At 35.4% G+C, this 21,290-nt stretch overlaps 2 protein-coding genes across 2 annotated transcripts in view; both read right to left on the bottom strand.

Annotated features, from left to right (window-relative positions):
- Positions 1-6,547: 6,547 nt before the first annotated feature.
- KBTBD2 (kelch repeat and BTB domain containing 2) lies at positions 6,548-17,551 on the bottom strand. The gene is made up of 3 exons (XM_043463248.1): positions 17,049-17,551; positions 11,899-12,064; positions 6,548-9,242 (listed from the first exon to the last, which is right to left on the bottom strand). Exons 1-3 carry the CDS (start codon positions 17,216-17,218, stop codon positions 7,707-7,709), a joined length of 1,872 nt encoding a protein of 623 aa, XP_043319183.1. The 5' UTR covers positions 17,219-17,551; the 3' UTR covers positions 6,548-7,706.
- The window catches only part of LOC122437808 (translation initiation factor IF-2-like), a 19,109-nt gene continuing 15,241 nt past the window's right edge, over positions 17,423-21,290 (bottom strand). The window contains exon 4 of the mRNA XM_043462334.1: positions 17,423-17,556. Coding sequence (XP_043318269.1) covers positions 17,442-17,556 — 115 coding nt within the window. The 3' untranslated portion in view covers positions 17,423-17,441. The remainder of the gene's footprint in view (positions 17,557-21,290) is intronic.

Genomic DNA, 21,290 nt, shown 5'->3' with positions numbered 1-21,290 from the left:
GAATTCCCTGTGCTATACCACAAGTCCTTTTGATTCATCTATTTATATATAGTAGTGTGCATATGTTAATCCCAATCTCCTAATTTATCCCTCCCCGTGACCTGTCCCCTTTGGTAAGTGTAAATTTGTTTTAGAAGTCTGTAGGTCTGTTCCTATTTTGTAAATAACTTCATTTGTATAAATTTTTTTTAATTTCACATATACATGATATCATACAATATTTGTCTTTCTCTTAGTTTGATAATCTCTAGGTCCACTCACATTGCTGCTAATGGCATTATTCCATTCTTTTTATGACTGAGTAATATTCTATTGTGATATGTAATCTTTATTCATTCCTGTGTTGATGGACATTTAGGTTGCTACAGGTCTTGGCTATTGTAAATAGTACTGCAACGAACATTCAAGTGATTGTATCTTTTTGAATTATGGTTTTCTCTAGACATATGCCCAAGAGTGGGATTGCTACATCATATGGTAGTTCTGTTTTTTTTCTGGCTGTGCCACGTGTCACATAGGATTTTAGCTTCCTGACAAGTGATTGAACCCACACCCCCGACATTGGAGGCATGGAGTCTTAACCACTGGACAACCACGGAAGTCCCCTATTTTTTATTTTTTAGGAACCACCATATTGTTCCCCATAGTGGTTGTACCAATTTACATTCACACCAACGGTGTAGGAGGGTTCCCTTTTCTCCACACTGTCTCCAGCATTGATTGATTGTAGACTTTTGGAAGAAGGCCATTCTGACCCATGGGAGGTGATAGCTTGCTGTAGTTTTGATGTGCATTTCTCTAATAATTAGTGATGCTGAGCATCTTTTCATGTGCTCTTCGGCCATCTGTATGTCTTCTTTAAAGAAGTGTCTATTTAGATCTTCTGCCCATTTTTTGATTGTTTTGTGTGTGTATGTGTGCGTTTTTTGTGTTTTTTTTTTAATTGAGCTGCATGAGCTGTTTCTATATTTGGAGATTAATCCCTTGTCAATCATATTGGTTGCAAAGTATTTTTTCCCATTCTGAGGGTTGTCTTTTCATTTTATTTATGGTTTCCTTTGCTATGCAAAAACTTAAGTTCAAATAGGTCCCATTTGTTTATTTTTGTTTTTATTTTCATTAGAGGGGGTGGCTCAGCTGGTAAAGAATCCGCCTGTAATGCGGGAGACCTGGATTTGATCCCTGGGTTGGGAAGATCCCCTAGAGAAGGGAAAGGCTACTCACTCCAGTATTCTGGCCTGGAGAATTCCACAGACTGTTTCGTCCATGGGGTCACAAAAAGTCGGACACAACTGAGCGCCTTTCATTTTCACTTTTTCAGAAAGTGGATCCAAAAAGATACCACTACAATTTATGTTGAAGCATGTTCTGCATATGTTCTCTGAGAGTTTTAGATATTTTTCGGTCTTCCATGTAGGTCTTTAATCCATTTTGAGTTTATTTTTGTGTATGGTGTTATAGAATGTTCTAATTTCATTCTTTTACATGGAGCTGTCCAGTTTTCCCAGTACCACTTGTTGAAGAGACTGTTGTTTCCCCTGCTCTTTTGTCATAGATTGCTTATAGCTGTGTGAGTTTATTTCTGGGCTTTCTATTCTATCACATTGAACTGTATTTATTTTTGTGCCAATACCATACTGTTTTTATTACTGTAGCTATACTATATTGTAGCATAGTCTGAAGTCAGGGAGCTTGATTCCTCCAGCTCAGTTTTTCTTTCCTAAGATTGCTTTGGGTGTTCAGGATCTTTTGTGATTCCATACAAATTTAAAATTTTTTTGTTCTAGCTCTGTGAAAAACACCATTGGTAATTTGACTGGGATTGCATTGAATCTAGATAACCTTGGGTAGTACACTCATCATTTGATTCTTCCAATCCAAGAACATGGTATATCTTTCCATCTGTGTTACCTTCTTTTATCAGTGTCTTTATGGTTTTCAAAGTAAAAGTCCTTTGCCTCCTTAGGTAGGTTTATTCCTAAGAATTTTATTCTTTTTGATGTGATGGTAAATGGGATTGTTTCCTTAATTTCTCTTTCTGATCTTTCATTGTTAAGTGTCTAGAAATACAACAGATTTCTATGTATTAATTTTGTACTTGCAACTTTACCAAATTCATTGATGAGCCCTAGTAGTTTTCTGGTGGCATCTTTAGGATTTTCTGTGTACAGTATCATATCATCTGCAAACAGTAAGTTTTACTTCTTCTTTTCCAATTTGGATTCTTTTTTCTTCTCGGATTGCCATGATTAGGACTTCCAAAATTATTTTGAATAAAAGTGGTGAGAGTGACAACCTTGTCTTGTTCCTGATCTTAAGAGAAAAACCTTTTAGTTTTTCATCATTGGGAATGATGATGTGGATTTGTGGGTTTGTGATAATATGGCCTTTACTATGTTGAGGTAGTTTCCCTCTGTGGCCACTTTCTGGAGAGTTTTTGTCATAAATCAATATTGAATTTTGTCAAAAGCTTTTTCAGTATCTATTGATTGCTTATTGCAATGATCGGTGGCCTAGTCAATAGAAAGGAGAAAATATGTTAAGATACAATGTAGTGTAAATTTATATAGGGTTTTATTTATAAAACCCTGCAAAGTCAGGGTTTTACTCATCCTCTTCTATTTTTCCTTTCTCTTCTGCAGAGAATTCCAGCTCTAAGAAGATTCTAGTAATAACAGATTAGATTATCTCATTTGCTTTAGCCACAGTACACACACAATAGTATTAGAAAACTAATACCAACACTACCACTAATAATATGACTAAAACAAGTTAAAAAGATTTTTTTCCTTAAGGTTTATTCCACTAGAGATGTACAAATTACTGTTTTAGGTTGATTAAAAGTTCCTTTTTGGGGTTATTCCACCCCAGTATACTAATTTAGATTCTTTAGATTCATCTTAAAATCTTTGTTTTATAATTATGTAAAATATTTACATAACTCCAAAGTCAAATTTATAAAACAAGTTACACTCAAAGACTTTTATTTTGATCCCTCATCCTGTTCCTTTCCTTCTAGTTAACCATTTAAAATGTTTCTATTTATCTTTTATAAACATGTAACAAATTTTGTAAATAATGTAATTTTACTGTATACACACACTTTTCTCCACTTTTTTGAGCTTAGTAATATGTTCTGGAGATCTATGGTGGATCTGACGTTGTTTAACCATTCCTGATTTAACCAGTTGCTGATGGATTTGGAGTTGTTTCTGGTCTTTTTGCTATTATAAACGCTATTGTAAGGAATAACAGTCTTGTGCATATATTTAAAAAATGTTTTTTTCTTTGGAAGAGATCCCTAGATTTAGGATTGTGATCAAGATTAGTAGTACTGTCAAATCTCCCACAACTACCATACATTTGTAGGAATATCAGGAATATGTAAGCATACCTGTTTCTTGACCAACAGTATGTCCAAGTTTGGATTTTTGCCTACTTAATACACGAGAAATAGTATCCCAGTGTTGGTTTTATTGTCTCTGTTTCTCGTAGTATGAGTAAGATCAGTATATATTAAGTTTATTGTTCACTTCACAAGCTCAATTTCTTACAGAGTACTTGGTCTTTTTATTTTTAAAAACTCTTTAAAGATATTAAAGATACTAGCACTTGTAAATATTTTTCATATTTTGTCATTTGTCTTACTTTGAATTTTGATGGTTGATAATACATAAAACAAGGCTGACTTATATATATTGTTCTTGTATCCTGTAAACTTGCTAAATTGTTAGTCCTAGTAGCTTTTTAAAAAATTTATCACAAACGGTCCTTAGATTTTGTCAAATAACTTTTCTATTGAAATGATTGTATGACTTTTCTCTTTTATCCTGTTCATATGTTATATGATTTTCGGATGTTTAACCAACCTTTCATTCCTAAGATAAATCCCACTTGGTCAAATCAAAATTGTTGGAAAGTTTGTGGTGTTTGTTCTTTTTGCAAAGTTTGTGTTTTTAATGTTGGTTCATTTGATGTTAATTTATTGACAAATCCTTTTTCCATAGTGTCAGAGATAGTCCATTACTGATTACTACAATTCTGAAATAGTGGTCTGAATTATCTACTCCCATAGATTCCCCTTGTGACCTATGAATGCCTTTATATAGATTTTACTGTGTGCCTACTATGTTCCAGGCATTATTATGCATTAAGGATACAGAAATAAATAGGGTAGATACAGCCCTTGTCCTCTCAGCTGTGGTGAAGACAGTAGATAGTTTAATGAGTGTTAGGCAAGAGAGTAAAATTTGAGATTTAAACAAAGGGAACTATGTTAGAATTTTTTTTAAAGCCGCTTGGAGGGGACATGTCCCTCCAGGTCCAGGGGTTAAGACTATGCAATGCAAGGGGCATGGGTTCTATCCCTGGTCCAGGAACTAAGATCCCACATGTCCCATGGCACAGCTGAAGGAAAACAAAAAAGTCACTTGGAGGAAGTTATCTGAATGGTAAGTTGAATTCAACCAGGGTTACCATATCATTTACTATCCAAACAGGGACAATTTTCAAAGTGAAAAGGGAAAACAGGCATAAACTAGGATATATAATCACCTTAAATCTAACCAGTCAAATGAGAAGTGTTTGAGGCAGAAAAAACTGTGGAAGACAAGGCCCATTAAGATAACAAAAAATCTTAAATTTAGTGAGCTGTAAACTGTGAGGAAAATTAGGTCAGAAAAGCAAGCAAAGACCAAAATATAAAGGTCTTGTAAATTGGAAAGGAACTTGAGCTTCATTCTAAGGACAATGAATGTTCTAAGCAAAATTAAATGAAAACTATTGCACTGTGGAGAAAGTGTGAGCAAAGAAGGTATCCTTAGAGATCATTTGGAGGGGAATGGAGGGTGGGTATGGGTTTTGGGGGTCATGAAATGTTCTACACAAAGGCCACAGAATTACGTGCTGTGCCTTAAAGCAGCTTGATAAAGCTTTTTTCCTCCAGGTGAGAGATGAAAACAGCTCTAGATTAATGTGTTGGAAGTAAGGATGAATTCAAGAGATACTTAAAGAGAACCTATAAGGCCTTGTGACTGACAGGATATGGAGGTGAGCAAGAGGAACAAGTCAGTTAACATCCAAGATTCTGGCTTAAGCAACAGGATGGATGATGGTGCCATTTACTGACATAACCAGAACCAAACATGAGGGTGTGGGTGGAGAAATAAAAATGTTGAATTTGAGATAACTTTGAAAACAAGTATGGACTGTTTGTGTCCTTCCAAAATTTGTTGAAACTCTAATCCCAACTGGGTGTTGGGAGGTGAGGCCACTAATTTCATCACGAGGGTGGAACCCTCATGAATCTGACTAGTGCCCTTGTAAGAAGCGACCCAAGAGATTACTGAATCTTTCTGCCACAGGAGGATACAAAGTTGGCAGTCTGCAAGTAAGAAGAGGAATTTGTCAGAATCTAACCATGCTGGCACCCTGACCTTGAACTTCCAGCCTCCAGAACTGTAAGAAATTTCTGCTTTATAAGCAGCCTAATCTATGGTACTTTGTTAAGCAGCTCCAGTTCAAACTGTATCCAAGTTTGGCTCAGGTGAAGATCTGGGCTGAAGAGAATCAGCAGAAATCATTGAAGTGAAGAGTTTTGTTTAGGGCATATGTAAGATATGGTTAGAGGTGAAATCAGCAACGGTCTGAGAAAAAGGCTCTGGGGGTAGGTGGGGGGAGAAAACCAGAGGAGCATAATGTGACAACTGCAGTTTAGAGTCTCATAAAATGTTCAAACAGTGTAAAATACTCTCATGTTTCAATGTAAAATGAGCAAATTATCCTCTGGACTTAAAAAAAATTCAAGTTTCAGTGGGGTAACAGTGGCAAAAACTAGTCAGAGTTTGCCACAAGTTATAAAAGTGACAGTAAGGCAAAGAAGTTTGGAGAACTGCCAACAATCTTTATTTTTCCTTCACTTTAGGATAATTTTGCAGGACACAGAATTCTGTGTTGCTAGACTTTTACTCTAAACACTTTAAATACTTTATTCCATTTTCTTGCCTGAAAAGAAGCTGAATGTAATAACTATGTATAGGGTACTTTGTTAAGCAGCTCCAGTTAAAACTGTAGGCTTCTCTCAGGATTTTTTCTTTGAATTTCTATAATTTTAAAACAGACCTAATTTGGACTTCACTCAATAAGGAGTGGGCAGCAGTTAAGGTTTGTAAACGTAATCAATTATATACTCTAGGAAGACCAGAATCAAATCTAGGTAATCTAGAATCAAACCTTTATATTTAAGGCCTAAACCAATGGGGTTCCAAAAGACTATTGCTTTGAAGAGTGTACAGACTGTGGTTTCCTTTGTTTGGGATGAGGCTTAGGCATCATCCCAAGTTTTTTCAAAAGTACCCAGAGATGATTCTAATAGGCAACTACGGTTGAAGGCAGTCATTGAGCTGTAATTTATGTTGCTACAGTAAGGCTCAAATCGGACAAATATACATATAATCTCAAACAAAGTTCTGAAGAAATCACCTGTAACAAACTAAGCTGATCCCATAAAACTACAATCACACCATTCACATCACAAAAGAAAAACAGATTTTGAATATATACAATTTATTTAATAAATTAATGTCATTCAAAATACAGTGCCAGAACATTATGCAGTTGAACATGCTAGTAATGTTTGTCATGAAGCACCTGTGCTCATGTTAGATTGGCGGCGGCCCGCTACTGCTAGTGGTTCCTGGGATTAATGCCAGAGCAGCACTAGTTATCTGCTCTTCTGCACTGCTAGTGCAGAGAATTCCTGAACAGTTCACCTTTCTAATCCTACCCCCCCACACACAACAGGTTAAAAAAAACACACCCTGACAGCTAACAAATATCTATACACAATCACTCTACAGTAATGCTTATTAAATTAAGATGTAATGACCTGGTTAACCCACTCTAAATCTTTAAGATGGAGAAATACAACAGCAGCAGGTAGTTATATGCATGAGCCAATGTTAATGTAATACAGAAAGTGGAGGCATTTACTGATTAAAGCTCCACACAGACCCGCACAATGAGGGACTAGCAATTCTTATTGCAAGCCCAGCAACTTAAGTCCACACCTGGTAAATGACCAGCTGACTGGAAGACCTGTATTCTAGATAGACAAGTATAAGTTAGTGAAAAGAGAGTACATGCACCTAATAGTATATAGTTAGACTGATCCTGCAGTCATACTTTCCCTGTGCAATACCATAAAATGGAAGATCTTCCTCAACTATAGGATTTAGACAACATTTCTATGCCAACATGGACACTAGTGTTAAGTGCAGCTCAGTTAACTACACTGAAAAAAACTATATTCCAGGACTTCAAAACAGAAGCACGGGAATGAAATACATATACTAAAATAACCTCAGCACAATTTGCGATATACCACACTAGGAACAGGAAACTAATAAGTGAACTTCTGGAACTGTACATACACAGGGCTAACAATGTTAGATAATTCAGATTGTTATGCTCTCATGATACACATAAAAGTTTCTCAATTATTGGATAATCTATTTCATTATGGAAGCATATCTTTAAGACTCACTGATATATATTATACTGATGCAAATATTAAGTAGGGCATAAAAATAAAATTTATCAAAGATAGATTTTTTTTATGTACTCATAGTCAGTCCTTTCATAGTCTCTCATTAAGCAAAGAAAATGACAAAGCAAACAGATGAAGCGTGCACTCCCTGAACTCCTGACTATACAGGCGGTAGTGCAACCATCTCTCCATCCATTTCAAACTCCTCTGTTCCATCCGGTGAAAAAAGGTACGTTGGTGGTTTCCATGGAGATTCTTCAAGGCAGGATGGATACAGTTTCCCCACAGTGCATCGAAAATCTCTCCCTAGGTCCCAGAGTACACGTTCAGATATATGTTGCCGCAGAGACCACCGGTCAAGTTCCAGATCGTATTGGTAAGTGACGTATTTAGCTCTCTCATTTAAGTGGGTTTCTCGCATAAACACACACAGAGAATTTGAGATTACAACAGCTCTCACACAGGGATCTGAGTACCTCTTAGCAGGGATGTTGGCTGCCATTTTCCACTCATTTTTATTCACATCATAGACTTCCACAGTTACTGAAGACCCATCTACAGTGCCAGAGGGGAGTCTTATGCCAGAATTGGTAGCAATGTGCAACCCTCCGATATAGAAAATTTTATCACCGAAAGCTGCAGCTGAAGCAAAAGACCTGCTCGTCTGTCTCATGGCCATTTCTACCCATGAATCAGACCTTGGAAAATAACAATACATGAGGTTCAGGGTCATCACATAAATGCAGTCATGAACTACAACTGCTGCACTCCACTGCCAAGCACAAGGCAAAGGGCTTACCATTGTCCATTCATCCTTCTCAGTGTCATATCTTTCTACAGTCCTCCGATTAAGTTCTCCACCCACACTATCTCCTCCGATTGCATAGATATAGCCTTCACAGCAAACCAAAGATGGCTTTACGCGGACAAAGAGCATCGGGGTCTTTGGAAACCAGGTATTTTGCTGTGCATCAAACCAATAAAAGCAATTCACAGTTCTAAAGGCAGTCTGAAGTTTGCTTGTTTTACTGTGATTTGTTTTTGTGTTTTTCAGAGGAACCTGACCACCTGCTATATAGATGTCATTATCAGGTGTTACAACGGTCCCAACCTTATGTAAATCAGCTGGTGGGCTGCATAGCTTGTAAACTTTTTCTGCTTGGGGACTGTAACAGACTGAAGAGTAAAGACTACAAGGATTTTCTGAAGATGCTTCAATGAAAATCATCATCTCCTCTTTAGTCATTCCAAGTCTTGGTTTGAAAAACTTGGGCATGGACTTATACAGACCTTGAACAACAACTGACTTATCATTGGGTGGCAGACCTTGAAACCAAGCTCTCTGTGTTACTTCTGAAAGTGCATCAATTCTGATTTGGCTAAGAACCGAAGACAAATACTGGGATCGTGATTCTGTGTTGTACTCCAGCCACAGCATAGCAGCTTCACGAACTGTCTCCTCCTTTTCTACATTTAAATTGTCACTACTGAGAATGTCTATCAGTAGATCATGTGACAGCTGCATGAAAGCTTCCTGATGATACACAGCCGTGAACTTGTGCTCCACCATCCTTTTAGCACTTTGTTTTAATTCCTCACAGCTGAACAGATCAGCAAAACTCAATAATCGCACACAATTCTCTGCATTTATTTTTTTAATTAAATATTCTCGACAACGTTGTAACACATCTTCTACCTAAAAATGGGGGAAAAACAAGGCTGATAAAGGCAAGCTAAACATTTGTTATGTAACACACAAGTGTATTAATCAGATCCTTATACTGTAGTTTTATTTTTAGGTACACATGTTTGGGCTAAGAGATAGTGTCTTCCAGTAATAAAAAACTAGAAGACTGTGCAGGGGCTTTCCTGGTGGCTCAGAAGGTAAAGAATTCGTCTGCAATGCGGGAGACCTGGGTTCGATCTCTTGGTTGGAGAAAGGAATGGCTACCCACTCCAGTATTCTGGCCTGGAGAATTCCATGGACAGAGGAGCCTGGCAGGCTACAGTTCATGGGGTCACAAAGAGTCGGACACAACTAAGCGACTTTCACTATGTATTGTTTTGCATTTTTCTTCCTGTCTAGTGGCCTACTTAACTGCCCTATTTAGGAGTCAGTAGTATAACATTAGATAGGCTCTTGGGGACTTCCCCAGTGTTTAAGAGTCTGAGCTTCCACTGCAGGGGATGCGGGTTTGATCCCTGGTCAGGGAACTAAAATCCCATATCCCACATGCTGCACAAAAACAAGACCCCCCAATAAACGGCTCTTAAAAACCTAAACAGCCTAAAGGTAAGGAAATTCATGCATAAGTTAAATACTTTTAGGCTTTAAAAAATATGTAACTGAAAAAACCAAGTAAGAACAATGTAAATTGGTATAGGAAATGATTATTGTTGAGAAGTGAGAATCTGGTTTTGTCAACATGTATAAGATATTCATAAAAAGGCAGAAATACACAATGCCTAACGATGGTTATTTGCCTTTCTTACCTGGTGCACTAGGATAACCAATCAAAAGAAAACAGTCAAGTGGAGTTATAAATAATCTACATTTAACAACCATCTTAGCCACTCAAAGTTTCCTAGATTTGTTTTTTCTCAAGACAAAACAGATCTCAGTTGAGTTACAAGTGCTACCTACTATATTTATTCCAGATCACAGTGATTAACTAGAAACAGTTTGTGATAAGAAGTCACGTTGCTTGGATTCAAAACTTGGATAGGCCAGTCAACACTTGTATAATATCAGACAAGTAGCTTTCTTCTCTAAGCCTCAGCTTTCTCCTGCATAAAATGGGGAAATCCTTTAAGTGATTGATTATTTTAGGATTAGATGAGAACCGATATATAGCATCAGTATAGTATCTGGCATATAAAAACATTTCATGCAGTTAATAGTGAAAGCCATGTTGGCAGTCATAAAATGCCCCATCCCAGACTTGCCAGGGCAACCTTAGTCATGGAGGCAGAGTCTGGGTTTGCATTTGGGTAAGCCTATGTCTAAGGGTTTCATTAACATGATTAAAAAAAAAATAAGGAAAGATGTCACTATTTACAGTAACAGTGTTCTGAAACCCATATTTCTTAAAATTCCTCAATTATTTAGCAATTCTAAAAATACCTTCTTTTAGTTCTTGGCTTTTAAAAAAAGTAATGAAATCATTTAAATTATAGAAGGCAGTGCTTAGAGTAGGCATTTCTCCCTTTTAGGTTTGGATTCAGGATATCAATGTCTTCCATTGTAAAGCACCAGGAAGCTACCATGGGCTTCAGTTTCCCCAGAATTACAGGTACAGTAGGACACTGCACAATTGGGAGGCAGGGAGAAGAGTACAAACTAAAAAGGAGGAAAGCTACTTAAACTGGTGCTCAACCAATATCACTGATGTTTATTCAGCAAGCATTTATCCAGTACCCACTAGATATCATGAACTATGCTACCAAAATTTAACCTTCAGTTTGATGATTCTCCCTTTGGAGAAACTTATTTCTGAAAATACAAAGAATTATTCCAAATAGGAAAGGAAATGAGAAAAATATTTATTTAGTCACATCATACAGCATGTGGGATCTTAGTTTCCCGGCCAGGGATCAAGCCTATATCCCCTGCAGTGGAAGTGTGGATTCTTAACCAATGGACCACCAGAAGTCCTGGAAAATATTTTTATATGCCTCTTAAAATTTAAAAAGAAATGTTGAAGGGTGGGAGTCCCTGCTGGTCCAGTGATAAGACTCTGCTTCCACTGCAGGGAGCACAGGTTCCATCCCTGGTTCAGAAACTAAGATTCCACAAGCCACATGGCATGGCCAAAAATAAATAATAAAAATGTTGAAGGGGAAACAAAGAGTGAGAGAGTGAAATAGCCTATCATATGTAAATATATCATCACTTTTTATTTTAGTTTAATTCTTAATAGCTCAGTGTGTTCTCATGCTATTACAAATATTTGTACGATAACTTAATAATCTTGACATTTTCCATGAAAAGTAATACCATCAAAAATTAGCATATCTAAGCTTTTAGCCAAAACACAAAAGCGTTTAAATTTAGTAACACTGTTAAAAACTTTTTACTTAAGATCTAAATTCTGTGGTATACTAGGCAGAATATGAAACTAATATGAAATTTTCACCTATCTTTTCAGTAAAGTTCCCATCATAAAACTAAGTTTACTAGACGATCAAATTCTATTGTTTTTCTTTTACACCTTTTAAAACGAGAAGAAAAACTTTACATTCTAAAATCTGCAATAAAATTACATAGCTATAAGACATCACTGATGAAACAATGTTTCTTAAGAAAAATAAACCACAGTTAACACATACAAGTGAGAGAAAAAACTGCTTACCTGCAGGAAGCAAGCTGTTTCATAAAGCTGTTCTACAGTGCTGTCATTTATTGCCAAGTTACCCGTGTATGTATAGGTTATTATTATCTGTAAGGTGGCTGAATCCACATTCCTCAGGTGTATGTGTGTCTGTTTGCTTTCACTTAGTCCACTCATGAACATGGCCCTACAGTAAGGGTGGGAGGGGGAAACAAAAGTAGAGCTAAAAAAAAAAACCACCCAAACTAGACCACATAGAATGTTTATTTAGGGTATTTGCTGATGGACAACTTACAGGAAAAACTTTTGAGGGAGGCAACAGAAAAGTATAATCCAGTGCCAAAGCTATACCAAACTATTCCACTATGCCATTCTGAATGATAATATCAAAATTAATTTACTCCTTATAGTCACACAATGGAATTTAGCAATAAAAGGAACTCTTTAATATGTTCACAGGTAAACCTTAAGATCAGTATGGTCAGTGAAAGGCAGATCCAAAAGTCCACATCCTATATGATTCCATTTATATGAAATATCCCCCAAAAGCAAATATACAGAGGCAGAAGGGAGATTAGTAGTTACCTAGGGCCATGGGTAAGAAAGGTGAGTGACTGACTATAAGTGGGCATAAAGTGATGGAAATATTTCAAATTAGATTGTAGAGATGGTTGTACAGCTCTTTAAATATACTGAAATACTTAATTGTATATAAATTAGCTCTCAACAAAGCTGTTAAAATTTCAATTTACTCAAATAATATCCTAAAAATATACAGGACAGTTTCCTAAAAATTTATTACATGCAAGAAAATATGCTGTAAAGGCAATTATGTTATGAAGAATACAAACTAAAATGTCCACATATAGGGGAGAGATGAAAAAAAAAATGCAAACAGTATTACTGTACGTAGAGAAAAGCCTATAGAGATCTGAAGTGTGGCGTCACAACAAACAGCCTGGGCACCTCAAGGACAAGTGAGAAATGCCTTAAAGTGGATGAAGTAGTGAGTCAGGGTACAACAAAAGAACTTTTTTGGGGGGGTACAGCTGAACCTAAGAGGTTCAGGCATTTAGATCACAGAGGCTTTTAAAATGAGACCCAAGAGGGAATTCCCTGGCAGTTCAATGGTTAGGACCCAGTGCTTTCACTGCTTGGGCCTGGGTTCAATCCTGCGTCGGGGGTAAGATCATGCAAGCCCAACAGCAAAGCCAAAACTTTTTACTGAACTTCCCTGTAGATAATGAAGAATGCTGAAGGGTTCTGAGCATGGATTCACTAGCATAATAAAACATATTCTAGAATGAGTACTCTGTACTGACAGATCTCAAGAGCCAAAGGCTGGAGACCAGAAAACTGCTTTCTAGGCTACCGTAAATCTATGTTAGAAGTAAGAACCACCTGACTGAGGATGGCAGAAATGGATACAAAAGCTTTTACAAAAAACCAAACAAGATCAGGTGATTTTCTGAACACTGGCAATAAGAGTAGGAAGCAGACTGTTGTTTTTTAGTTGCTAAGTTGTGTCTGACTCTGCGACCCTGTGGACTGCAGCATGCCAGGCTCCTCCGTCCTCAACTATCTCCCAGAATTTGCTCCAATTCACGTTCATTGAGGGGGTGATGCTATCTAACCATCTCGTTCTTTGCTGCTCCTTTCTTAGACAGGAAAAGAATCAAAGCTAGCTCTTTATTTTCAAGTAAATGAAAAAAAATATTGTTAACCATTGAGAGGAAAATTGTAAGATGGAGGAAAAAAGTTAATCTTGTAAAAAAGGTGAGTTAAATTTTAGATATGTTTAATTGAAGGTGTAGGCAGCTGAGTCAAACAGAAATAATATAATAATCAGTTAAGTATTTAATATTACTGAAACTATGAAGAAGGTCAGGCATTAATGCAACAGACTGTGAATTATTTACAAAATGTCATGTGTTAAAGCCAAGTAAGTTACATGAGAGAGACTAAAAAACTAAAAGAAAAACCCACCTAGATTCCCAATGACCAACCTGAGGTAGAGTTCTATTAGAAGAAAAAGTAAGAATGACAAAAGGTTGAGAAACATTCATCAAAGAAATAAGAACAAGCCAGTCAGTATAATGCTACTCTGGGCAAGAGAAGCAGGGTGTCAAAAACTAGAGTGTCAAGGGTAACAAAGGTAGCAAAAGCAATTAGAAAAGCACTGGTGACTTCTGGTGTAGCTTACAAAGAGCAGTAAGAACAGCAACTAACTTGAGGCAGTTAGGGAATGGAAAAGTGGCAAAAATATCAATCAAAAACTGCCTCCCAAAGAATACAGAATGGCCATAAATAAACCTAATCAAAGTAAAGGAGAACAGGAATTATTCTTGAAAAATATCCAAGATGTAACAAGAAAACTCTAATAAAAACACCTAAGACTACTGGTGTCACTTGTTTCACAAGTCACTTCTCTCACACGGGAGATAACCAAAAGCAACCTGAAAGAGAATTACAAGAGATCTGAGTAAAAATGGAAGATTAGGGGTCATGTGCTTTTTATCTGTTCCAATAAAAAGTAGTTAACTTTGGAAGAGGAAGTAGGGTAAGAGAACAGCTGGACTATACAGATGACACCGACTGGTTATTCCAGGCTATGGTTTCAGATACCAGAATAAAGGACTTCTGTGAAGGATCTATGCTTCCCAAACACGAGACACTAGGGGAAGCTCAGCCAACTTGATCATAAAAATCTGAAACAGGCTTTTTAAAGAAAAGAATAAATACTGAATTGCACAATATTATAGCAGGCTGAATTACCATGGTGAGAGAGGTGCTGAGTAATTTTCAAGTAATCCCTTTCACTTGGGGTCTACTGTATATGTTACTAAGAAGTAGAAACTATTACTTCAGAGGTTCTTGGGATTTTAGAAGTTTTTTTTTATTCTTGGAATGGAACTGGTAAACTACAAAAGAAGGTACCTAGTTCAAAGGACAAAATTTCTCATAGTAAATTTCTAATGGTTAAATTGATAGCAACATATGTAAGGATACTGAAAATCTACAAACTTGAAAGCAGAATCCAGTTGAAGAAACCTGGGAAAAGATCAAGTTATTATTGTGGGAATACACAATAATAATTATCTATCCAGTCCTGAGAAAAGATATATATGGGAGGAAAAATTAATATATGTGTTTTGGTCTTGTGGATTATGAAACTGGCCCAGACACAGGATTGTAAACATGGATGGGTTTAATCCCAGACATGGGCAGAACTATTCTTTCTATTATTTCAAATCCCTATTATCTGATGTGCTTTAGGAAATCACATTTAGCAAATGTGATTTGCTTAGAACACCAAAGATGCTAAAGAAGGGAACTAGTGATAAATTAATAACAGCAGCCTTAAAGAGATTGTGTTGCTTTTAAAATTGTGATGCTAATGAAATACTTAAACTTTTTATTTAGTCTTCCAGGAAGCCAATTCCAACCCAATTAGTTAAAAGATAAAGAATAACCTCATGGCTAGAGAATTTAGAGAATAGAGTGTTATCTATACAATAAAAAATAAAGTTAACAAGGAAGAAAAAAAAGGTAAGACACCTAACCTGTAATCGCATGTGTTACCTTCCTTATCAAGATGACAATTAAGTAAATAGAATTTCTGCATAGGTTTAAAAGTTACACAAGACAGCTACTAGGGTAATAACCACAAAAGATTCTATGATTACAAATACCAATCTGAAAATCCACAAGTCATAAAGCTTTCCAATAAAGAATAATCAATTCGTAATTAAAAGCCATTAAAAAGGGAGAATTAATGGACCTAGGTTTGACTGAATCTGTAACTCTGAATTCCTGACACTATCTACTAAGCCAATGGAGATGAAAAAACAAAAACAATCCTGACAATCACAATCATCTGGGAAGCTCTTAAAATATACAAATCCTGAAACTCTAACTCAGACCCAGAGTTAGACCCAGAAGAATCGTTACTTCTGGGTTTGAAATCCAAGAATCTCTATCTGTAGAAACAAGGGAGGATTCCGAGGATCCTCTCTAGGTCCATTAGGTTTTCTAGAATTACTGTTTGCAAATATGTTAAGTTTTCTAAGATAAAAATAATTTCAATGTCTGAAACTATGAAATATCCACAGCTAAACCTGAAAAAATGGCAGGCACAGCAAAGCAACTGACAAGGCAATCTGGGCGTAAGCTTCTATAATCATCGTGAGATGTGTTATACTGAGGAATGTGAAGTTTCTACACCTTCCTCTATGTTAGCCTTGAAAAGTTAAGATTATACCTGTCCTGTCTATAGCTGCCACTAAAAAGCAGCAGAAAGTAACTTTCATTGATGTTAGCCACTTAAGCCAGCTAAGATTTGTTGTACAAATATACCAGTGCACATTTAATTCATCTTTATTCACTCTGTCCCTTTCAAATATTAAGTACAAATTCAACCTAAGGGCAGTGACCATAGGAATTTCTATGCCTTAATTCTATTCCTCCCCTGAAATACATAACAAAGGAAAACCTACCTTAAAAAGATGAAAAGTTGTAAAAGATCATAAAAATGTAAAGTTTTATTTATAATTAACAAACAAATCAACTTCTAAATTCTGAGGCACAGAGAACAACATTATCAGTTATTAACTATTTCAATCTGGGAAGGAGTCTGGTAAAGCTAAAAAGATATCACAAATGATAAAAGTAACCAACAGTGAGCAAAAAATTCATTTTTTCAAAGGAAAAAAAGTCCTTAACACATCTAAACACTACCAATTATCTTCTAGAAGTTATTATTAAGTATACGGTAACTCTTAAATTTATAAACAAAGACCATTTTCTAAATTTAACATTTTAAAATCTTATGAGTAAGTGAAAATTACACCATTCATTTTCCTTTCTCTTTCAATGAAAAAAACAGTACTGTATTCTGAACCTTTTTGCTTCCGCATCATTAAACTTAACCTTAATTTCAAATTTCTTTTATTTAATCTTTGTAAAAACTTCCCTTGCCTGTCCCTTATTTACACACACAAGGAGGTGACTGGCAAGCACTTTATCACCCAAATAGAAGAGTTAGGCAAAACATTAAGATATCTAATTTTTTTAAATTTAAATAGTGTTTAAAATAATTTCTATCAAAAGGTTAAAACAAACTAACATTCTGCACTTGAAATTACAAACTAACCAAGATTAAAAGTACTTACCTAAAATAAGAGCTACATGTTGCAAGAACCATCTTATGACAAGGGAATTCAGTGCCCTCAACAATTAACACTATGTCAGTAAACAACTGCTGTTCATAAAACAATTTTAACTGCTCCAACAAGGACACAGCATATTCAGTATTGATCTGCTTCTCCTCTTGAGTGGACATGACTGTATTCCATTAATATCTCCAGGAACAGATTAGAATAAAGTCAGTCTTACTGATGGAAGGTCAAGTGAATGCTTCAGAAATAAAGAAAGGAGAAACTCTGCTTGCTGTTATCTGCAGCATTCAGAACCAAGACTGACACACTCACTAATGAATAGTATCTTGCTATAGGCTTAGAATCACTACTAGGTCATCCTGTGTTAATTAGGTTCTTCAGAGTTTTTCAACACAGTCTGCACACATCTTGCTCAAATTTGCAACTGTTCATCTCAAAAGAGAGTAACACACGAGGTAGATTTTGTGGCAACATCCTATGTTCAGTGGATCCTCTGGAGTAAAAAAAAAAAAAAAAAAATCAGTCAGAGTATCTAGGCCAGTACATTTTTAGAATACAATGTTTAAGCAGACTTACATATCAATTACATTTTTTTGAAGTTCAACTTTAGACATTACCATAAAAATAAAACATGAGAAAAGGAACACTTTTAAAAGTTTATTACATTTGTAGTTTTAAGTTATCCTTTTGTCTTCTATAAAAAAATTTAAACATTTTGGAAAGTAAAGAACACATCAATATGCATACATTTATAAAGTTCTTTAAAAACATAATTTTACTGAAAAACAAAAACACACAGTATGATAAAATAGAGAAATGCATTACTACATGAAGACTTCATATTATACAAATATGAATGTTTTCAAAATGTGTAAATTTAAAAATTTTCAGAAGATTCAAATCCAATTTTTAGAAGATTCATCTGGAAGAACTCCCAAAAATTGACAAGATATCTGAGCAAAAGTGAGGCAAGTTTTTCCTCATGACTTATCAAATATTAAAATATACTAACAGCTCTACAATAAAGGCAAGTAAACAAAACCCAAGTAAATAAAAATAAGTAAATATAATACACTCAAGTTAAAAAAAAAAAGGTATTAGATATGATAAAGAAGTCTTCAAATTAGAAGACTGGGTTATTCCAACAAATAACACTGGAACAACTGGATACCCCCAGGAGGAAAAAACAAAACCCAATACCATTCATCAAAAGAAATTTCAACTGCATTAAAGTTTCATTTTAAAATATTACTTGGAAATAAGTATTTATAATGTATGGCAAATGAATTACAAATAAGGAAAAAGTATATAATACAGAGTACTAATAATAGTTAAAAAACTATCACCTGTTTCCTAATTAGATGATTCTTAGTTCCATAATCAGGAAGTCAAGTGCTGTTGACATGAAAATTATTAAACTACTTGACCATCATCTAGAACTACTACTACTTTTTCTCACAAAAATATCATCCAACTCTCAAAGAGGTCACATTGTACTTTGGGCCAAGCTATACTATTACTTAAACTGCTAACCTGATGTAGACTGTCAAATTTCCAGCCAAGTAAAGTATAAGGAAGTAACTAAAACAGGTGCAAAGCCAGAGACTGGGTCATTTAAGGTAATGACTTTGCTCTTCCAGATCTGAAAGTTACCCTATAAATCTAAGTTTACTGCATAACCTTTAAGGCTAATAATACCTAAAATCACTGGCTATTTTCATATATTAATAATGCAGCAAGGCCCAGTTTTGTTAGTGAGGGTGTTGGGAATGAGCATTTTTACACAGGAGTGTAAGTGATACATACCTCCAAGCCCTTAATCAAAACTCTTAAAGCCAGCTATGTTCTGGAATTTAGGATTTCTCATATCTTACAAAGGTAATGTGGTACATATATCATGTACTACAAGCAGTCTGGGACAGAACTCCATAACTGAACATCCTATTTTCACTGAGGGAAATATGAATAGTATGAAAAATAATGCTATACAGAGTCCCATTATTTCAGATCAAGTTTTACAAGAACAAATTTTTTTAAACTTGATTTTAAGAGCTTTTTGAACTTCAGAATTGCAAAGGAAGTATTACAGAACACATAATATTTGGCACTGTAAATGCTTAATATCTCCATCTTTCAATTCTGCCTGTAAAAATTTATCTGACAGAAATGTATATATTGATAGACTAAAAGTCCTAACTCCAGCTGCAGGACCCCAATTGTCCCCATCCATGTTTAAACCAGGTGACAGGAGCTGCTGGCCAGGGCCAGGATGAATTTAGATGACACTCTACATTCCAGAATTCCTTGCAGAGGAGCTGTACAGGTTCACTCTGGTTATTTCTCCAAAACTTCATACTCTCTTAACCTGATTTTTTTGCAGTTCCTTTTTTGAGCCCCATTTATGTATGTCTCCATTTTATTAGATTTGATTTCTTTTTATCATATGCATGATACTGTATTAAAACAATACTAGTCTGCTTTTAGAAAATTACACAGTGAGCCAACTTTATACAATCTTATTGTCACTGCCTTATATACCCCCATTTCCACCCTTCCTTTGAAATCTAGGGTACATTGTCTTCCTAACAATTTTTATTTAAGATATCTCAACATTAAAATAGGCAGCAAAAGTCATTCAGACATTATATAAATTTAATAATTTACACAGGTCAGTATCTAGTACAATTCAAAATAAAATTAAGTGTTGCTTTTCTGGGAACATAAGAGTTCAAAATGTATTAACTGAAAATGTAAAAAATGGCAAAGTTTAAAATGGCCAACCAATAACCTTCAAAAGGCCCTTAAAATCAATATACTACATGCTCTGAAACATTTCACAAAGTCTGAACTATACTACTTAATAACCAAAGATTGGACACATTTCACAAATTTCCCCTTAATTCCCAGGTATCAATGAAATTGTTTACTTAATTTTCGATCATGAATTAATGGCTACTTAAATTTAACTCCACAAGTGTTTTCTGAGTATTTACTAAGTGCTGGTCATTGTATTCTAAGTACTCAGACTGAGAGTTGCCAACCATGAGAGCGCCAAGACACCAAGTGCATTTACTCTTACTACAGCCAAAACATGTCTATCCATTAAAAAGAGTGTCTTTATTCTAGACAAATTCAAATCTAGAGGCAGGCAAAAGAATAAAATCTAGCTGTCATGATCTTTCACTTCTAAACTTTTGATAGGGAAGCAGTACAAGAAACCTTATTCTTTATCATAAGGACAACTGTAGCACAAGTGAAATGAGCAGAGGCGGCAGCTGGCATTCGTCCCACCGCTAACAGCGGTTCACACTGCAGAGGAAAGAAACATTTACTGAAGGCTTATTTAAACCTCCTTAATTTTGTTAACATATGCAATGACTATTAATTAAGAAACTCAAAAACTTTCAAAAGGTATACTACTTTCTTTTCTCATCATAAAGACAAAATATTTTAGGATTTGTAAGCATAGTTTTTGTCTCAAATGCTAAGTCTGCTGCAGTCTGAAAACAGCAAAAGTCAACATATAAACGAACGGACATGATTGTTTCAACAAAATGTTCTTTACAGAAACAGACTACAGGCTAAATGTACCAATCTCTGTTTTAGGTTGCTTCTTGATCAAATATTAAGAATCTTTTTAAAAGGTGGTAACAAAAATGCACAACTCAAGATATTTTTCCCAGAAGAATGTTTCCCCTTCAAGACATAAAAACAAGGAAAAAGCACAAACCTTAAATGCTTGAAAGTTGAATTAAATATAATTCTTAATCTAACCTGTCTATATTCCACCTTTCAACTCAAATATTCTAACATCTCTTACCTAGTCACACAACCACTTTCCCTACTTACTACAGGCTCAGTCAACTTTTGAAACACTTAAAAAAAATCCAGTGTGAGTATCCTTTATTTGGGTTAGAAAAAAAGGACTTTTCTAAAGATAATCTGCTGAAAGAAACCCACAATGAGAAAAAAAAACCACACTATTTTAGAGTCAAAAACACTTGAATTTCTTTCTTTTTTAAAAAAATCAACTCATCATTTCTGGAGAAGGAAATGACAACCCACTTCAGTATTCTTGCCTGGAGAATCCCAGGGACAGAGGAGTCTGGCAAGCTATTGTACCAAAGGTAGCAAAGAGTTGGACACGACTGAAGGGACTTAGTAGGTACAACTTATTTACATATATTTGAAAAACAGAAGATGTGTACAAAACAATTCTGTGTAAAGACATTCAAT

Source organism: Cervus canadensis, chromosome 3 (assembly GCF_019320065.1).
Source record: "Cervus canadensis isolate Bull #8, Minnesota chromosome 3, ASM1932006v1, whole genome shotgun sequence".
Lineage (NCBI taxonomy): Eukaryota > Metazoa > Chordata > Mammalia > Artiodactyla > Cervidae > Cervus > Cervus canadensis.
This window is presented reverse-complemented; position numbering and strand designations above follow the sequence as displayed.